Source organism: Ochotona curzoniae, unplaced genomic scaffold, assembly GCF_017591425.1.
Source record: "Ochotona curzoniae isolate NIBS_2020 unplaced genomic scaffold, NIBS_Ocur_1.0 contig_1014, whole genome shotgun sequence".
NCBI classification, from domain to species: Eukaryota; Metazoa; Chordata; class Mammalia; order Lagomorpha; family Ochotonidae; genus Ochotona; species Ochotona curzoniae.
The window spans coordinates 13,507,002-13,522,331 of record NW_024464920.1 but is presented as its reverse complement, the minus strand read 5'-3'; the positions used below and the strand labels follow the sequence as shown (position 1 = coordinate 13,522,331).

The 15,330-nt window shown below is 38.3% G+C and overlaps 1 protein-coding gene across 1 annotated transcript in view; it reads right to left on the bottom strand.

Annotated features, from left to right (window-relative positions):
- Window positions 1-514: 514 nt before the first annotated feature.
- EPYC (epiphycan) overlaps window positions 515-15,330 on the bottom strand; it is a 32,706-nt gene continuing 17,890 nt past the window's right edge. Inside the window, exons 3-7 of the mRNA XM_040989595.1 lie at window positions 8,693-8,864; window positions 3,520-3,678; window positions 2,258-2,460; window positions 1,172-1,267; window positions 515-685 (exon numbers count right to left, since the gene is read on the bottom strand). Of these exons, the coding sequence (XP_040845529.1) occupies window positions 515-685; window positions 1,172-1,267; window positions 2,258-2,460; window positions 3,520-3,678; window positions 8,693-8,864 (801 nt within the window). The remainder of the gene's footprint in view (window positions 686-1,171; window positions 1,268-2,257; window positions 2,461-3,519; window positions 3,679-8,692; window positions 8,865-15,330) is intronic.

Genomic DNA, 15,330 nt, shown 5'->3' with positions numbered 1-15,330 from the left:
ACACTGAAGGTTAACTGCATTGTTGTTGGATGTGGTTATTTGTATATTAGTTATATTAATTATTTCCCATATGACTATTGTAATTTTCAAATACATTTATTCTTTTCTTCATGCTCTTTAATGAATTAGGGATAAAACATGCCTTGGTTTAAAAAGGATCAGAAAAGTATATTAGGACATCTAAATCTTGGCAAGGTAGCTAAGGAGCTCATTTAAAACATTTTTATGTTATGCACATAATTTGAAATTATGTAGAAGATGAACATTCAAAACTTGCAAGTTTTATGTGATGGATAAGAGTATCTGCAATATTTCTGCATTGCTTGGTTTTCTGCATACTCAGCTGATGTTTTCTTACATTATTTTGTTTTTATATCTCAGTACTTTCTGTTGTATTTTGTGTAATCCTGTCTTTCATAACATAATTTGAAAATGGAGTGCTTTTTGTTTCAAAGGAAGCAGTAACAATTGCTTTTGTTATACTAGGTGCCAAGATGCTAGCCATGATCTGAAATTAGACAAGACTGCCAATAGGCAAACGAGGTAGACACATGTATGCTTGAGGAGTCTTGCTGAGGTTAATGGGATTTCCATCTAACCGAATGTCCTCCAGGGCCTTACGGATATAAGTCAAATTTTTAACATTGCAGAAAGTATCTTCATGCATCTCCAGAATGTTGTTATTCTAAAAAAGAAGAACATATGTTAATAATACAAGGTGTAACATATCTATTTTTTATTGACATCATAGGGCATTCTCTAGTTCCTTCTCTAAATCTTATGTGATTTTTTTATATGCCAAGTATTTTCTAGGCAATTCAATGAACCATTCAACAAAAGAGACATAAGATTGCCCTAATAATGCTTATTACTTAAGGGAAATCTCAGAGGGGGCAAAACAGATTTAAAGAAAAAAAAAGTCATTTATTTCCAGCAGATAAGTACTATCCAGAAAAGAAGACAACTGCGGAAAGATACATGAAGCAATAGAAATTTTTACTGAGAATGGAATAAGGAATGCGATGCATGGGAAGAGCCATGGGGATAAGGTACTAAGTAAAGAGAACATTAAGTTTTAAGTCCTGAGGAATTAGCATGTGATATACATATCCTGACTTCCTCCTAATTACTAACTTGGAGTTTTAGGCACATCTTACTGGCAGAAGCCTACCTGGAGGTGAAGGGCTCGAAGGCTTTCTGGGAGTGGCAGAGGGATGTGGTCTAAGTTGTTATCAGTAAGGTAGAGATGATGGAGATCGTACATATCCTGTGAACATACCACATGCAACGATTTAATACCCATTAGTAATGAATGATTATATTGTCAATTCTTCTGCTTGCAAATGTTTTCAAAATAAGATGGTCCAGGTCTTGCTTTATGCAGTTGAAGCATATTGGTTTTCCATTTTACTAGAGAGCACAAATAAGTTATGGAAAAATTGACCATTAGCAAATATGTTTTCATTAGATATATTCTCCAATCTCTAGGAAGATTCTTGTTTGGTCTCATTTTCTCAAATTTGAAAAAAGCCACTATTCATGATAGACATCCTGTGGTGGTTGCTTGAAGGATTTTGACAAGACATAGCCCAAATTTTCTCTTTTAGAAGTGTTGGAAAATGAGAATTCCTCCCCAGCAAAAGCCCATGAATCCAGAAAAGTGGCCATGAGCAAGGCAGAAAACATTGAAATTACTAGTGACCTATTCCAGTGAAACTGTCCAGAGTAGATTGTGACTCAGTACTGCCTGTGGCAGCAGAGGCTGAGCGGGGAAAATGAGTTGCCCAGCTACAAGGAGGCACCCAACTCCTTTGTTCTCCACTGGTGATCTCACAGGAGGCCTAGAGGAGAGGGCAGGCTTTTACAATCATTGAAAGTTAACAAGAACAAGACCGTACCAGCTCTGTGACCTCCCTGAGAAGAATGCTGTGTCTCGCCAAGACTCATTTAAAACGATGTGTCCTGGAACCTTTTGACGATCAGCTTGAATGGAGTGACAGTGGATGAGATTTGATTCTTACTGTTCTCAGACTCTTCTGCTACTGTTTGGAGCCCTAAGCTGGCTCTTCACTTAGAAAATAAAATTGCTCAGTTAACTCAACCTCTTTGCAGCGTTGTTTAGAAGCCTCCTGTATAACTCTAGCTTTCAAATAAATCTTTCCAAAAATTAAATCCTCTTCTAGAAATAAGAAATAATCATCATTGACAGCAAGTGGAGAGGAAGGTGACAAGTTGCTTTCTCACACTTAAAACTTACTTTAAATGCTTCTTGCTTTATTCCTTTCCTTCCAAGCCTGTTGTTGCTAATATCAATAAATGTCAAAGTTGTTGGCAATTCTGGAAGCTGCCTTATTTTGTTGTCACGCAGGACAAGCTCTCGAAGTTGAGGCAGCTTTCGAAATGCATCTTCATCAATCTCTGATATTAAATTTGATGTCAGATCAATCCTTTTCAAATCATCTAGAAGAAAAAAGTATTTAGTCTTGAATATGTTTTACTCAAACAAACTGAATGTAAATTTTCTCACATGTAGCAAATATAAAGATGAATATAATTAACAATGCCTAGTTTCTTATTTTATAAATTTTATTTTCCTTAAATACTATTCATGTTTATGCCTTCATAAAAATGTAACTTCAGCAAAGATACTGGCATGTTATATTTAAAATATAGTCTTAGTATTCTTCATAAACTTTGGACTTCACTGTTTAAAATATTCTCCCAAGGGCAAAGGGCTCAGCACAGCAATTTATACATTGGTTGGGATCCCATACTCCAGGGCCTGGGTGTGCCACAATTCTTGCAGTTCCAAATTCTTGCTAGTGTCATCCTGGAAGGATGCAGATGCGTGTTCCAGTAGTAGAGTCCCTGACACCCAAGTGGATTCTAGACCAAGTTCCAATCCTGAATCTGGCGAGATCAAGCCTTAATTGTTGTGAATGTTATGAACGTGTGAAATAATGTGTGGTTAGTCTCACGCTGTTTCTCTCCCTTTCAAATAAAATGAAAATATGTAAATAATTTTTTTTTCTAGTGAAACTTTTTCCTAGGTATTGGGATACTGATATTTTCTAACACTCAAATACATGAGCAATCAGAACAAAATCTCTAAGAAAATCTTATGATGACCACTGGCAAAAATTCTAAATTCACAGCAAGTATAAAGTGAGGATTTATATTTTCACTGATGAAAGAACTATCTTCCATTGAAGCTTGTTAGAAAAAGCCAAACACTTATAAATGTGTGACATGGCACCTAGTTTTAATTTTGTAACATGAAAGTTCTAAATATGGCTATTTATGATGTATATATTCACTTGAAAGTATCGGCAACAATTTCGTAATGATCATCGGTTGTTTTAACCATCACTTTTAAACTCTGAAATATTTAAGTAAAAATAATTGTTTGATGAGCCATATTTTCGCTTTTAACTTGCACTCTTAGCATTGCCACTCTATGGTAAAAGTATTTAGTGATGTCCATTAAAACCAGAAAGGCATTAGCGTTGTCATTCATACTTAGGCTTGCAAAGTCATTTTTGTTGATCTTTTTAATTCTGTTAAAGCGAGAGTAGAAATAAGCAGTGTTCTTGGGCAGTGGAGGAATAGCATCAAGTTCATGATCATCACAGTATACAGTTGTACTTATACAGGTACACAGAAGGCACGTTGGAAAGTCTAAAAAACAGAAGTAAAAAATCAAATGTAAATAGCAAATAGTTTATAAGACATGCTGTCATTATAAATGCTTGGCGAAGAAGACTAGAGTCTCACACATATTATCCCAGGAAATTTTACATTTTTTCATAGATTTCTGTACCTGGAACAATAAAGTCAAATATATCAATTGAAGCTTTCCCTTTAACGTTTAAGAAGTAAGTTTAAATTATTGCATGTATATAACATGGCTATTACTTTTATGCTTATTAGAAGTTCTATTTTCAAGAAATAAATATTTATGATGTGATGGATAAAAGTGTCGCCTGCAATGCTGGCATCCCACTTTCATGCAGGTCCAAGTCATGGCTGCTCTAGTCCCAACCTAGTTCTCTGCTAATGTGCCAGGGAAAGCAATAGAGAATAGCCCACGTCCTTGAGTCCCTGCCCACGTGGTAGACATGGATGGAGTGCCCTGTTCCTGGCTTTGATTTTGCCCAGCCCTGGCTGTTACTGCCTTTAGGAATTGAGCCAGCATACAGAAGAGCACTATCTCTCTATCTTGCTGTTTCTCTAACACTGCTTTTAAAATAATTGGGGGAAAATCATAAAATAATAAATAGAAGTTCACATATAATACTTCCACCAGCTCTTTGGTTCAGTGTTTAATTGTGGTATTAAAATCCAATTTTCATTGGGCCCAGTGTGATAGCCTAGTGAATAAATCATCGCCTTGCAGCTACTGGGAACCCATGTGGGCAGTGGTTCGTATCCTGGCTTCTCCACTTCCCATCCTGCTTTCTATTTGTGGCCTTGGAAAGCAGTAGAGGATGATCCAAGGCATTGGGACACTGTACCTCCAAGGAGACCTGGAAGCAGCTCATGGGTCTTGGCTCAGGATTGGCTCCTTTGCAGCCACTTGGGAAGTGAAGCAGGGAACAGAAGATCTTTCTCTATCTCTTTCCCTGTGTACATCTACTTTTCCAATAAACAAAAATCTAATTGCTTCAAGAAGAATGGTAATATAGTTAATATTCATTCACTCAATACTTGTTACTAAACCCTTACTATGTAGATGACATTATACTAGCTGGTGGAACCGCATAGAGGACAAAGCAATCAAATTCTACTTTATAATATAGTGTATGAGATGAACATCAATCTTGGAACTGAACAAAATTATGACTGTGATGAATGTCATATGCATATAGCATGGGAGAGATTGACCCTGTCTGGGAGTAACGGGAGTGGTCTCTTACAGAGGTGATGACAGAGCTGCAATCTGCAGTAAGAGAATGAGTTGAATATGCAGCGAGCAAGGAAGCAGTATTACAGGTGAAGGAAAAATATGTGCCAAGTCCCTGCACGGTGAAGGGAACGAGTGAAGAACCACATGCCTGACTCAGAGAGTGTTGGAATGCTTGGGCTGTAGCAGACAAGGACTGTGTAGCCTGGGCTGCAGGTTTGATTCCTTATCCTAATGGTGGGTGTAGCATTGCATGATCCAGTTTGCTGAGACATCACTGAGCTTGCTGGTTTTGTACAGGATGAAGGAGGATAAGTGGCCAGAGTGGAGATGAGTACTAATCTACCTAGAGGAAAGAAGATGGTGCCTTGGCTAGGGTGAAAGTGGTGGGGAGGATGATAGATCCAGAGATGTTTGTGAGTCTGGGTTCTCTCCTAACAGATTGCTCGCTCTCTCTCTCTCCCTCTCTCTCTCTCTCTCTTTCTCTTACACACACACACACACACGTCCTTTCTTCACTCTTTTTCATGGTTGTGTAGAGATTAATGACTGGATAGAAAGGAGGAAAGTATTGCAGAGGCCAAGAGGAAAGAATTTTAAGTGGAAGTAAATAATGAACAGCCTAAGGTATGTTAATGACTGAAATCATTCTGCTGAGTGATTACAGTACGGTGGTGATCAGTGAATCCAGAAGAATTGTGTACTGGTGGCATCTAAAAGCCAGATTCAAGCTAACTACCTAGGAAGTCGGAGGTAAGGCAAATAGAGACAGTGCCCCTGGGTTGTCTGAGAAGAGCAGGGGAATATAAGAAGCCCTATTGGTGTATTCTGTAATGGGGAGTGGGCATTGAAGCGGGAGACATTAGAATGAAGGCTCCAGGGGAGAAGAGATTGAATATTAAAGAGATCCGAAGAGGGGATCTGGAGGTAGGAGTCAGAGCTCAGTGGCAAGGGTTCCCATGCCGCATGCGGGAGAGCAGCCAGCTTTCTGCTGTATTGGAGGAGAGACAGTTAGGGTACATGCATGCAGAAGTAGGTGGATGCTCTGTGGAACCACTCATCAAGGATCTGAGACTGAAAGGTTGCATTTCCTCTGTGGAAGAGGGGGCTAGGCCATCTCACGAGCTCGTGACTTGCAGGGAGAAGAAAAAGGTTATGAGATGTCAGGTAAATGCAGAAAGTAAAGAGTGGTAGAAAAAAATGCACTTCTCAATGATTAATTCATGTCTGTTTACCTGAGACGTTCCTGGTTTGCACATCGAAAATCACAGTCAAAACGGAACATTTGATCACCATAATTAGAAGGCCAATTTGTAGTTTGTGATCAAGAACCAATAGTTCACCTACTAAGTTATATATTGTTATCATTATAATAATCATTTCAGGACTGAAAGTTAATAATTAAAATCCAGGAATTGTATTAAAAGTAGGTACTGTAAAATATTTAATAGTTATTTCTGTAATCATTATAAATTAATATTTTCTACTTGTCTTTAAAATTTAAAATGTAGGAGCTAACATATTAAACGCTTGTGAAATTTATGGCCTTGCTCATTTAGTGGTAATTACTTAGATAATCTATATTTATACATATATAATTTATATTTCTATATATATATATATTCATGCTGGTTATAATTCAATTCTAGTTTTTCCACTCAAAGTTTGTGCCTACATTCTCTGCCTTTAAAATATTATTTCTAGATATTTATATTAATAGTTAAAGTATAACATTTTAATTTTTAATCTTCTTACTATTTTCAAATTATTTAACTTCCATAAATTTATGCTGCTTTTCTGGAAACCAATACGTAAAGCTTCGTATTTGTATTTGACTTCAACACAGAAACAAAAAGTTCTGAATTGTATTGAGCCACGCTTAAACACAACTTTGAACACGAGTGGGTATGGTGTATCTATCTATGTTGTTTCTGGCTCACCTGAGAGACTCCAAATGCAGTTATGGGTGCCAAATTATTCAAAGGAATCATTAATTATTATTATTAAAATTATTAAAAGTCCTAAGGATATTAAGTTCCTAAATTTTAGGTGCTTTCTACTGGGCATTTGTATTCCCTCTTATTATGTGTGTGACATTCTGACCATCCTTGTAGAGTGCACCGCTTTCAGAGGATTAACCTTGTAGGAAGACTGGGCTGCACTGTTTATGACAGTGGCTTTGGACTTGGTGGTCTGTGCTGCATTCGGGCCAGCTCCTACCGCCTACATGACCTCAGACACACGCATGCTGAGTTGCGTTTTTGTCTTCATATTCACCCAACGGCGAAAACAGTGCCTGCTATACAGTGTTGTTGTGACTCTCCAAGGAATGAATGCACATCAAATATTTTAAGTGGCTAACATAAAACACTTGATAAAGGGATTTTTTTAATGTTACCTTTGGTGAAAAGTTAAATACTCATAAAAGTAAAGAGTAGATTTCAGCTGCCAGGGACTGGGGGAAAATAGGAAGAAATGAGTTTTAAATAGCTGTAAAAGTTCAGTTGCAGGACTCTTAGCTACATGCTGTTGTTGAAAAAATCTCGAGGAGGGTTTACAAAATGGATACACTCCTCCAAACATTCCTCATATTTACTATGGACCAAGCATTATCTTCATTTAATCTTGAATATAACCCTATAAGAAAAGTTTTATTACTTACTATCTCATGCTTTAGTTAAGAAAATTGGTGCACAGATAATACTGATACCTTGCTCAATACTGATACATCCAGCAATTCTCAGAGCTGGTGTCTGACTGCATGTGGTTTGGTCCAAGTCTCAGTTTGACCCCTTTGTTGTTAGTCCTGCTTACACCACGTTGCTCTTGCCTTGTCTCCCACTAGGTTCTGTGCAGACAGACATTTTCACTAGTTCTTATAGGATATCATTGTCTCTGTCCATTTGCTTGCACTGGGCAGAAAGATCTGAGCGAACAGTGAGCATTTCAAAATTAGTTTCCTACCAGCAGAACTTGGAAATCAGAAAGGCCTAATTCTACCTCAGTCTTTGCGCTGGGAACCTGCAAATGGTTTGTGCATTCTCACTGTGTTGATGCTTCTGTTTAAAACTCTCTCTAGGATGAATTCTCTTGACAGATTCTAACAAGAAGTATGTGGAATCGCATAGTACCAGGAATTGTGTGTTCTTAACTGAAATGCCCTCAGACAGACCATGTTCAGACTGTACAAGATGTTTTCTGATAGGACTGAGAGAGGAGAAGTTGATTTCTCGTTAGATACACAGACAAGAATCCAGTGCTGGCTTCAAACTGAATGTACGGCAATTACTGTCAGCCTGGAGTTAGTGTCCTTGGTGACAATGAAAAAAGTGGTAGTGAAACCTTCACAGAAAACGTGTAATATTCCAGTAAAACACTGAGAAGTGCTGAGCATTGTGACCCGCAAGCAGCTCTACTCAGTGCGACATCAGCATTGTCACTGTCATCCATTCCCACTGCGTCAGTGAGGACTCCTATGGTCCCATATCACAGACGAAGATTTCAGCTAGCTTATTGACGTCCCTTTGTTTTAGAACTGCGTTCCACCACAAAACTATTAAGACAAATATTTCCATCCCAAATCTTTGGTTATTGGGTCATTTTCAATAGGCCAGCATGGCTAAGATTGCTTATGTTTTAACACAAAATATTCAGTGTGATCCCCAAGTGAATCCTAGCCTCTTCAACATTTCTTCCTTGGTCACCCAGGTTCCCTGTGGAGCTGGCATTTGGTAGCTTGGATAGATGACAAAGTGGACTCAACCATTCTGCCACTGTGATGTGCCCGACCTTCATTGGTGTGGGGGCCCAGAACCCCGGTGTATTCAGGCTCCTGTGGGGAGGACCCATCAATCAGCCTCGGCGTGGACTCTTCTTCCTCCTCCTCTTGAACCTCTTCTGGCTGTGGGGGCGGAGTGAGGAGCTCGCTGTTTCCTGAAGGCATAGCTGTCACTATTTCAATCTGAAAATAGGGAAAACGAAACAAAGGGAAAAGCAGCATTTTATCAGTCAACCTTCTCTATCCCCCTCTGACATCTGTGCAACTTCCTGAAAATGGAAAATGTTTCCATCTTTGTCACTAGAGGGCACTCGGGTTCTGAAATTCAGCAATGTGTGGTTGCCCAGAAGAACACAGAAATCTAAAAATTGCTATTATTTTTAATTAATTTTATTTCCCAAGTCTTAGAATTTGCTTCCTGTGTGTTTTGAGGGTCTTCTTTTTCTTTTAATGTCTTGCATGTCTGTCCATTTCTTAGTTTTTTTTTTTTAATATCACTGTTTCCTAGTAACATGTGGAATTATAAAAATAGATTATTGCTGTGGAAGACTCAGTCCAGAAATAAGCTGAGTAAAAACCAGGATCCTCCTGATCCTCTACCCCTAATTTACTCCTCTTTCAGATAATAATGGAATGGAAACCAATGTATATTTTTCTGTTCTTTTATAGAGGTGACACATCCTTGATGGAGTTCTACTAAAAAGAATCCAAACTAAAACAAAATAGGATAGTGGCATCAAAGCTACATTATTTGATTATGATATGCAATTTCTCATAGATGTTTCATGTTATTACAATAACAAGTATATAAATAACATTTGGACATGTCAGCATTGACCTTTCAGAGAGATTGTCAGTAGGAGGCATTTATAAAAATATTCAGTTATTTATCAAAGATTATACTTGCTTTTTTTACTTGTGTATTTTAAGTCATGATTTGTTTTAAAAGATTTTGTTTGCATTTAAAATAAGCCTTCATTTTGAGCAGCTTTTGCTTGTCACAGTCTATTGGTTTTGATTACTTAGTAAATGTTCATGTCATGTCTTGTAAGCTTGGCCTAGAAATCTGCTCAAAATAATTGAAATGATACCCCACGTGTCTTGGTCAGTGTTTTCATCCCTCTGCTTTTGGCCACGTCAAGATGCTTTAGAGAATTCACAGATAAAAAGCAAAATTAAGGTATGTTTAGGTTGGTGTGAAACATACCTTGAAGCCATGCCAGTTTTTCATAATATACATTTTCATCAACCTTTTGAAAACCAAATATATCCGCATATGTCCTCTGCTCCTGCCCACTTTGTTTTTCAATATTTGTTCCCATGAGAAGGCAAGGAAACATAGAAATTTGCTTTTGAAATTACTTAATGATAAATTGCACAAACTATTCTTTTTTCTATAAGATAGATGTGTAATTAAAACAATGTTTTGGCATGTTGTAGATAAGTAGAAAGTTTTACAGATATGCCTATTACCGAATGTCCTTCTAAATGATTGAATACACTTTTTTTTATAAATGAAAATTATCCTTTCAAAGAAGCCCTAAACTTTCTTTTGTAAATTTACATTTCTTTTTAAAAAGTTTCAAATTTTCTTTTCAATATTGCCTACACAGTTTAGAGGGATGCATGTCCGTGTAGGCCCCCAACTGTGGTAGGGAGGGTCAGGAATGGGTGGGACAAATGTTTCAACTTTCTTTTTTCTTTTTCTCTTGTTTTCACAGGGCAGTTGAGGGAGATGGTTATTCCTTTCTGTCAAACTACATCAAACAATTTACATTTCTTAATTATACCTCCTTTGCTGTTTCTGTACTTGATTTTGTATAATATTGGTACCACTGGTCTTTTGTGTACTCAAGCCTATAAAATGGTAAATTGAGTCATGTCTTTTCTTTTTGTATCTTTTCAGAATTATATACATATATATGTATATATATATATTATTTGAAGGGAAGATTTACAGATATGAGGAGAGAGCACGAGAGAGAGAGAGAGAGACCTTTCATTTACTGGTTCTCTTCTGAAATGGCCACAATGATCTGAGATGAGCCAGTTCAAAGGCAGGAACGTAGAGCTTCCTCTGGCTATCCCACATGGTACAGGGACCCAAGGATTTCAGTTGTCCTCTGCTGATTTCTCAAGGCATAAGCACGGAGCTGGATGGGAAGTGGAGTAGCTGTAATACAATCCCTCAACCATATGAGATGCCGGTGCTGAAGGTGGATGCTCAGCTTACTATGCCATGGCACCTGTCCTAAAAGCTACAGCACAGATAGGTGATCAATGAGTAATTAAACAGAATATTAAAAAAATATATATTTGAGGGGTCCGGCGCGATGGTGCAATGGTTAAGGTCCTCGCCTTGCACGCCCGGGATCCCATATGGGCGCCGGCTCTAATCCCAGCAGCTCCACTTCCCATCCAGCTCCCTGCCTGTGGCCCGGGAAGGCAGTCGAGGATGGCCCAAAGCTTTGAGACCCTGCACCCACGCAGGAGACCCGGAAGAGGCTCCTGGCTTTGGATTGGCATAGCATTGGTTGTTGCGCTCACTTGGAAATGTGCCTTCCCTCATCGGAGGGAAGATCTTCCTCTCTGTCTCTCCTCTCTGTATCTGCCTTTCCAATAAAAATAAAATAAATCTTTAAAAAAAAAGTTTGATTACAATTCACCTCTCTTTGCTTTAGCTATCTTGTTGAAAAGCTTCAAAGGATGTGCCAATGCTAACTTTAAAGTATTTAAAGCATGAAATCAGATTATGCTGCATTTGATAGTTTAGGATCCATACACGAAGGCAGTTTAAAGTGTGGCCAGAAATCTCCAGCTGAGATGACTGTGTGCATTTCTTTTAAGAGGCACATGTGGTTTCCATCAGTAGAGTGAGAGTTAAGACAGATTCAGAAGGGATGGATTTGCACAGAGACTAAAAGGAGGCTCCAGCAAGGGCGGAAATTAAGACAGATGTTTCAGGAATGGTGCAGCCTAAAGGGAGAAACACATTCCAGATCCATTGCCTTGAGTCTTTAACTTTGCAGGAAAATGTTTGCACATACTTTTGTATGGATAATTGTTTTTCCACTGATTTGATGTGAAGCTTAAGATCTCATTTGTCATCCAATATAATGAGGCAAAACAGCTTTTGTGTTTATCAGAGACTGGTTTGTTCAAGCTGGTGAATAAGATGAGAATGCACAACTCTTAAAAACAAAGGAAAAGAAATCCCTTTCATTTGGGCAAAACTGTAAAACTGTCTCAAAGAACTGTTTGAGGAGAATCTTTTGTGTTGTAGATACATTTTAACTTACTCTTAAGTAGAAACAATTTGGCTCTTCGCCCATCCTTTAAGGATTTTCCTTCTACAAAATGAAGATGTGTGGCAGAATTTTATGCTTTTGCAACAGAAACGTTAATTTGAATATAAATGCAAATGGACAGAAAACATCTTTCCTCCTTTTACTGAGTTGGTGACACTCAATTCTTCAAATTTCCCTTTTGCCTTTGTCTCGTTATTTTACTTTGGCTTGTGTCCTATTGAAATGCCCTTAAATTTATTTACGCTATTGTTCGAGAGTATAACAACATTATCACATGCAACTTTGATCTTATCTCTATACGGGTAGACTTTTGCTGGGTCCCGATAGATGACAACTTTCAGTTGACTGATTTGCAGTCAGTTTTCTGTTCCTGTTTGCTTGCTTTACCTGACTTGAGAACCGTAGGAAATATCTGTTGTGGCATACTCTGCGCGGAGGTGCATTCATTTGTTGACTTGTATCAGAGGTGACAAATGCTTAGCCAAAGGAAAGCGCCCTGAACAGGTCAGTTCTCAGGAAAGAGAATTTTCAGGAAAGAAGATTCTCAGGCCTGCTTCACTCTCAGGCACCTGAGCAGCCTTGATTCCATATAAGCAACCAGCACCTCAGAGTAAGAAGTGCTGACATAAACCCACAAGAGTGTCTCAGAAGTTTCTACTGCCTGAAAAAACAGAGATACTCAGTAGCAAAAAAGTCCAGTAACATTTCTTGATTCAAATGGTGCTGAGACTTTCATCAGCAGTACTTGTTTTGTTGTTAGAATATGCTGAGTTTTTTTTTTTTTCAGTTATCCACAGAGTTGATCAAAGTAAAATCTGTGTACTGTTTTTAAAATATTTTATTTTATTTTTATTGAAAAGGCAGATTTTACATAGAGGAGATATAGAGAGAAATCTCTTCCATTCACTGGTCCATTCCCTACGTGGCCACCAAAGCTGGAGCTAAGCCATTCCCAAGCCAGGAACCAGGAACTTCTTCCAGGTCTCCCACATTGGTGCAGGATCTCAAGGCTTTGGGTTATCCTCGACTGCTTTTCCCTGGCCACAAGCAGCGAGATGGATGGGAAGCAGGGCTGCCGGGATTAGAACCGGTGACGCCCTATGGGATCCCCGTGCATGCAAGACAATAACTTCAGTCACTAAGCTATTGTGCCGGGCCTCTCTGTACTATTTTAAGACATGATTACATTTGGCAAGAAATATTTTTATTGAAGCTGGTGTTATTGGTGCAGCAGTTGAGCCATTATTTCTGATTCCAGCTTCTGTAAGTGTGCTGATGGCTCTGCTTCTGACCAAGCTCCTTGTTGATGCGCAGTGGGAGACAATAGGTGGTCCTCTGCCATGTAAGTGGCAAACCAGGATGGGATTCCTGGCTATTGGCTGACTTCAGCCCGGCCCTTGCCTTGCTGTTACAAGCATTTGAGCGTTCAAATGTTGGATGAAAGGTATCTCTATGTGTCTTCTTTTCTCCCTGTCACTGAGCCTTGCAAATTAACAGGCAAATAGATCTTGTAAATTAAATCATTTTGAACAAATTCATTTTTCAAGAGCAAAATGCATGTACGTATGATCCATATGCCATGCTGTCTATAGAGTGAAACCTAATTAACTTACTCATCTTAATTTCCACAAGAAATAGGAAAAAAATAGTGCAGTAGGAAAAGCTGAGCTAGTGGGCTCAGAAATATGAGCAGTCAGGTTTGTTGTTTTTGTGTGTCATTCATTTCAGTAGAGTTGTGTTGTTGAACATGTTGATAACCCTCAAGCAGGTTAGTAATGATCATAAACCATCATGTACATTTCAGCGCTGTTTCCCTAATGCAACGAGATGTGTTTGTTTAATCATTTTGTATGTTTTTAATCTTAATACTTATACTACAGCTAGATTTCCATTGAAAATGTAGTATCTGTGTGACTGAAAGGTGCCATGAAAGGGTTAAAGCTATCTCCAGCTGATGCCTGACTTCATGAATAAACAAACAGATCACTGAGTAAATTGGTGAATTTGTAAATGATGGATAATTTGCCAGTTTTCTAATCATGCAATCAACCAGATTGAATATGCCAAGCATTATGCTTAAGATATGATCAACCGTTCATTTTACTTGTCGATATTTTTGTCAATGGCATCTTCTGTCGATACTATTCATGTTTTTCTTTCTACCTATGATCATTATAAGCTATATTACGAACATCTTTTCTCTGGAATACCACATTAGTTTATACAAAGTTTAGGATACAAAGTTAGCATATATGTAGCGAGAATAAACTTTTGGAAGACAAAAACTAATCCTATGACTTCTGGTAAAATCCTCTAGAGCTACTCTGACACATTGGTTAAGGGGAAGATTCAAATCAAATGATTGAAACAAGTCTTACTTTGACACCTTTGGGGAGTTACTTTCCATCCTTGATAGCAAGTTCCTCTATTTTGAAAATCCTGGTGTAGATAGTACAGCTGTATTTGGATTGAGACGCTAATGTATGTAAAACATTTAGAATAGTTCCAGATGTGCAGTAACTATCGTAAATTGCTTGCTGTTTTTACTAGAATAAGCTCAAAATCTTTCACTCACAAGACTCTGTGGATCTGGTCCTTAAGGGTGTATTCATCCCCCGTATCATCCCAACGAGACTCTTGCTATATAGTTAAGCTACTTGGCCATCTTTAGTTTCTAGTAATCTCAACGCTCATTCTGTGGGATATTGGCATGCAGTATTCCTTCCTCTTGGAGCTCCCTCCTCTTCCCAACTTTTCTAATTAACTGTTTATCCTTAATGTATGCAATTCAAGTGCCACTCCGTTAAAGAGATTTCTCATGTCATCCTGTTTAGAGATGTATGTCTGGTGGCTCTCAGAGAATTGCATGTTTTTTTTGTTGGCAAATTAACCATTACATTGGTGGCAGATTTCTTTTTTTAATTGGTATAGAGTTATTTCTTTCTTTGTAAGCATGACCTGTTGCAAGATGACTTGTCAATTCTAACAATCACAAAGTAGACCCTAATTTCTCATGCTTTGAGTTCACAATTTGTTTTATTCAACAGAATGTGGTAATGTCATGACAATTTTAAGATTATTCCTCCAGAACATTGCCAATTTCCTTGGCTGTCTCAAAGACCTGTCTAGTCATCACAGAAAAAAAAAAAAACGCTTTGGCCAGCTTATTAGAAGATGAAAGGGCACACTGTGGAAAAGCAGAAGGCGTCCCTGATGAGGCCAATGTAAGTGCAGCCAGATCTGAGCTGTCCCGGAAGCTGAATGCAGACGCAGGAGCCAGTACAGAGCAAAGCAGCACTGCAAGACAGCAGCAGCTGGAGCAGCTGGAGTATAGAATTTTG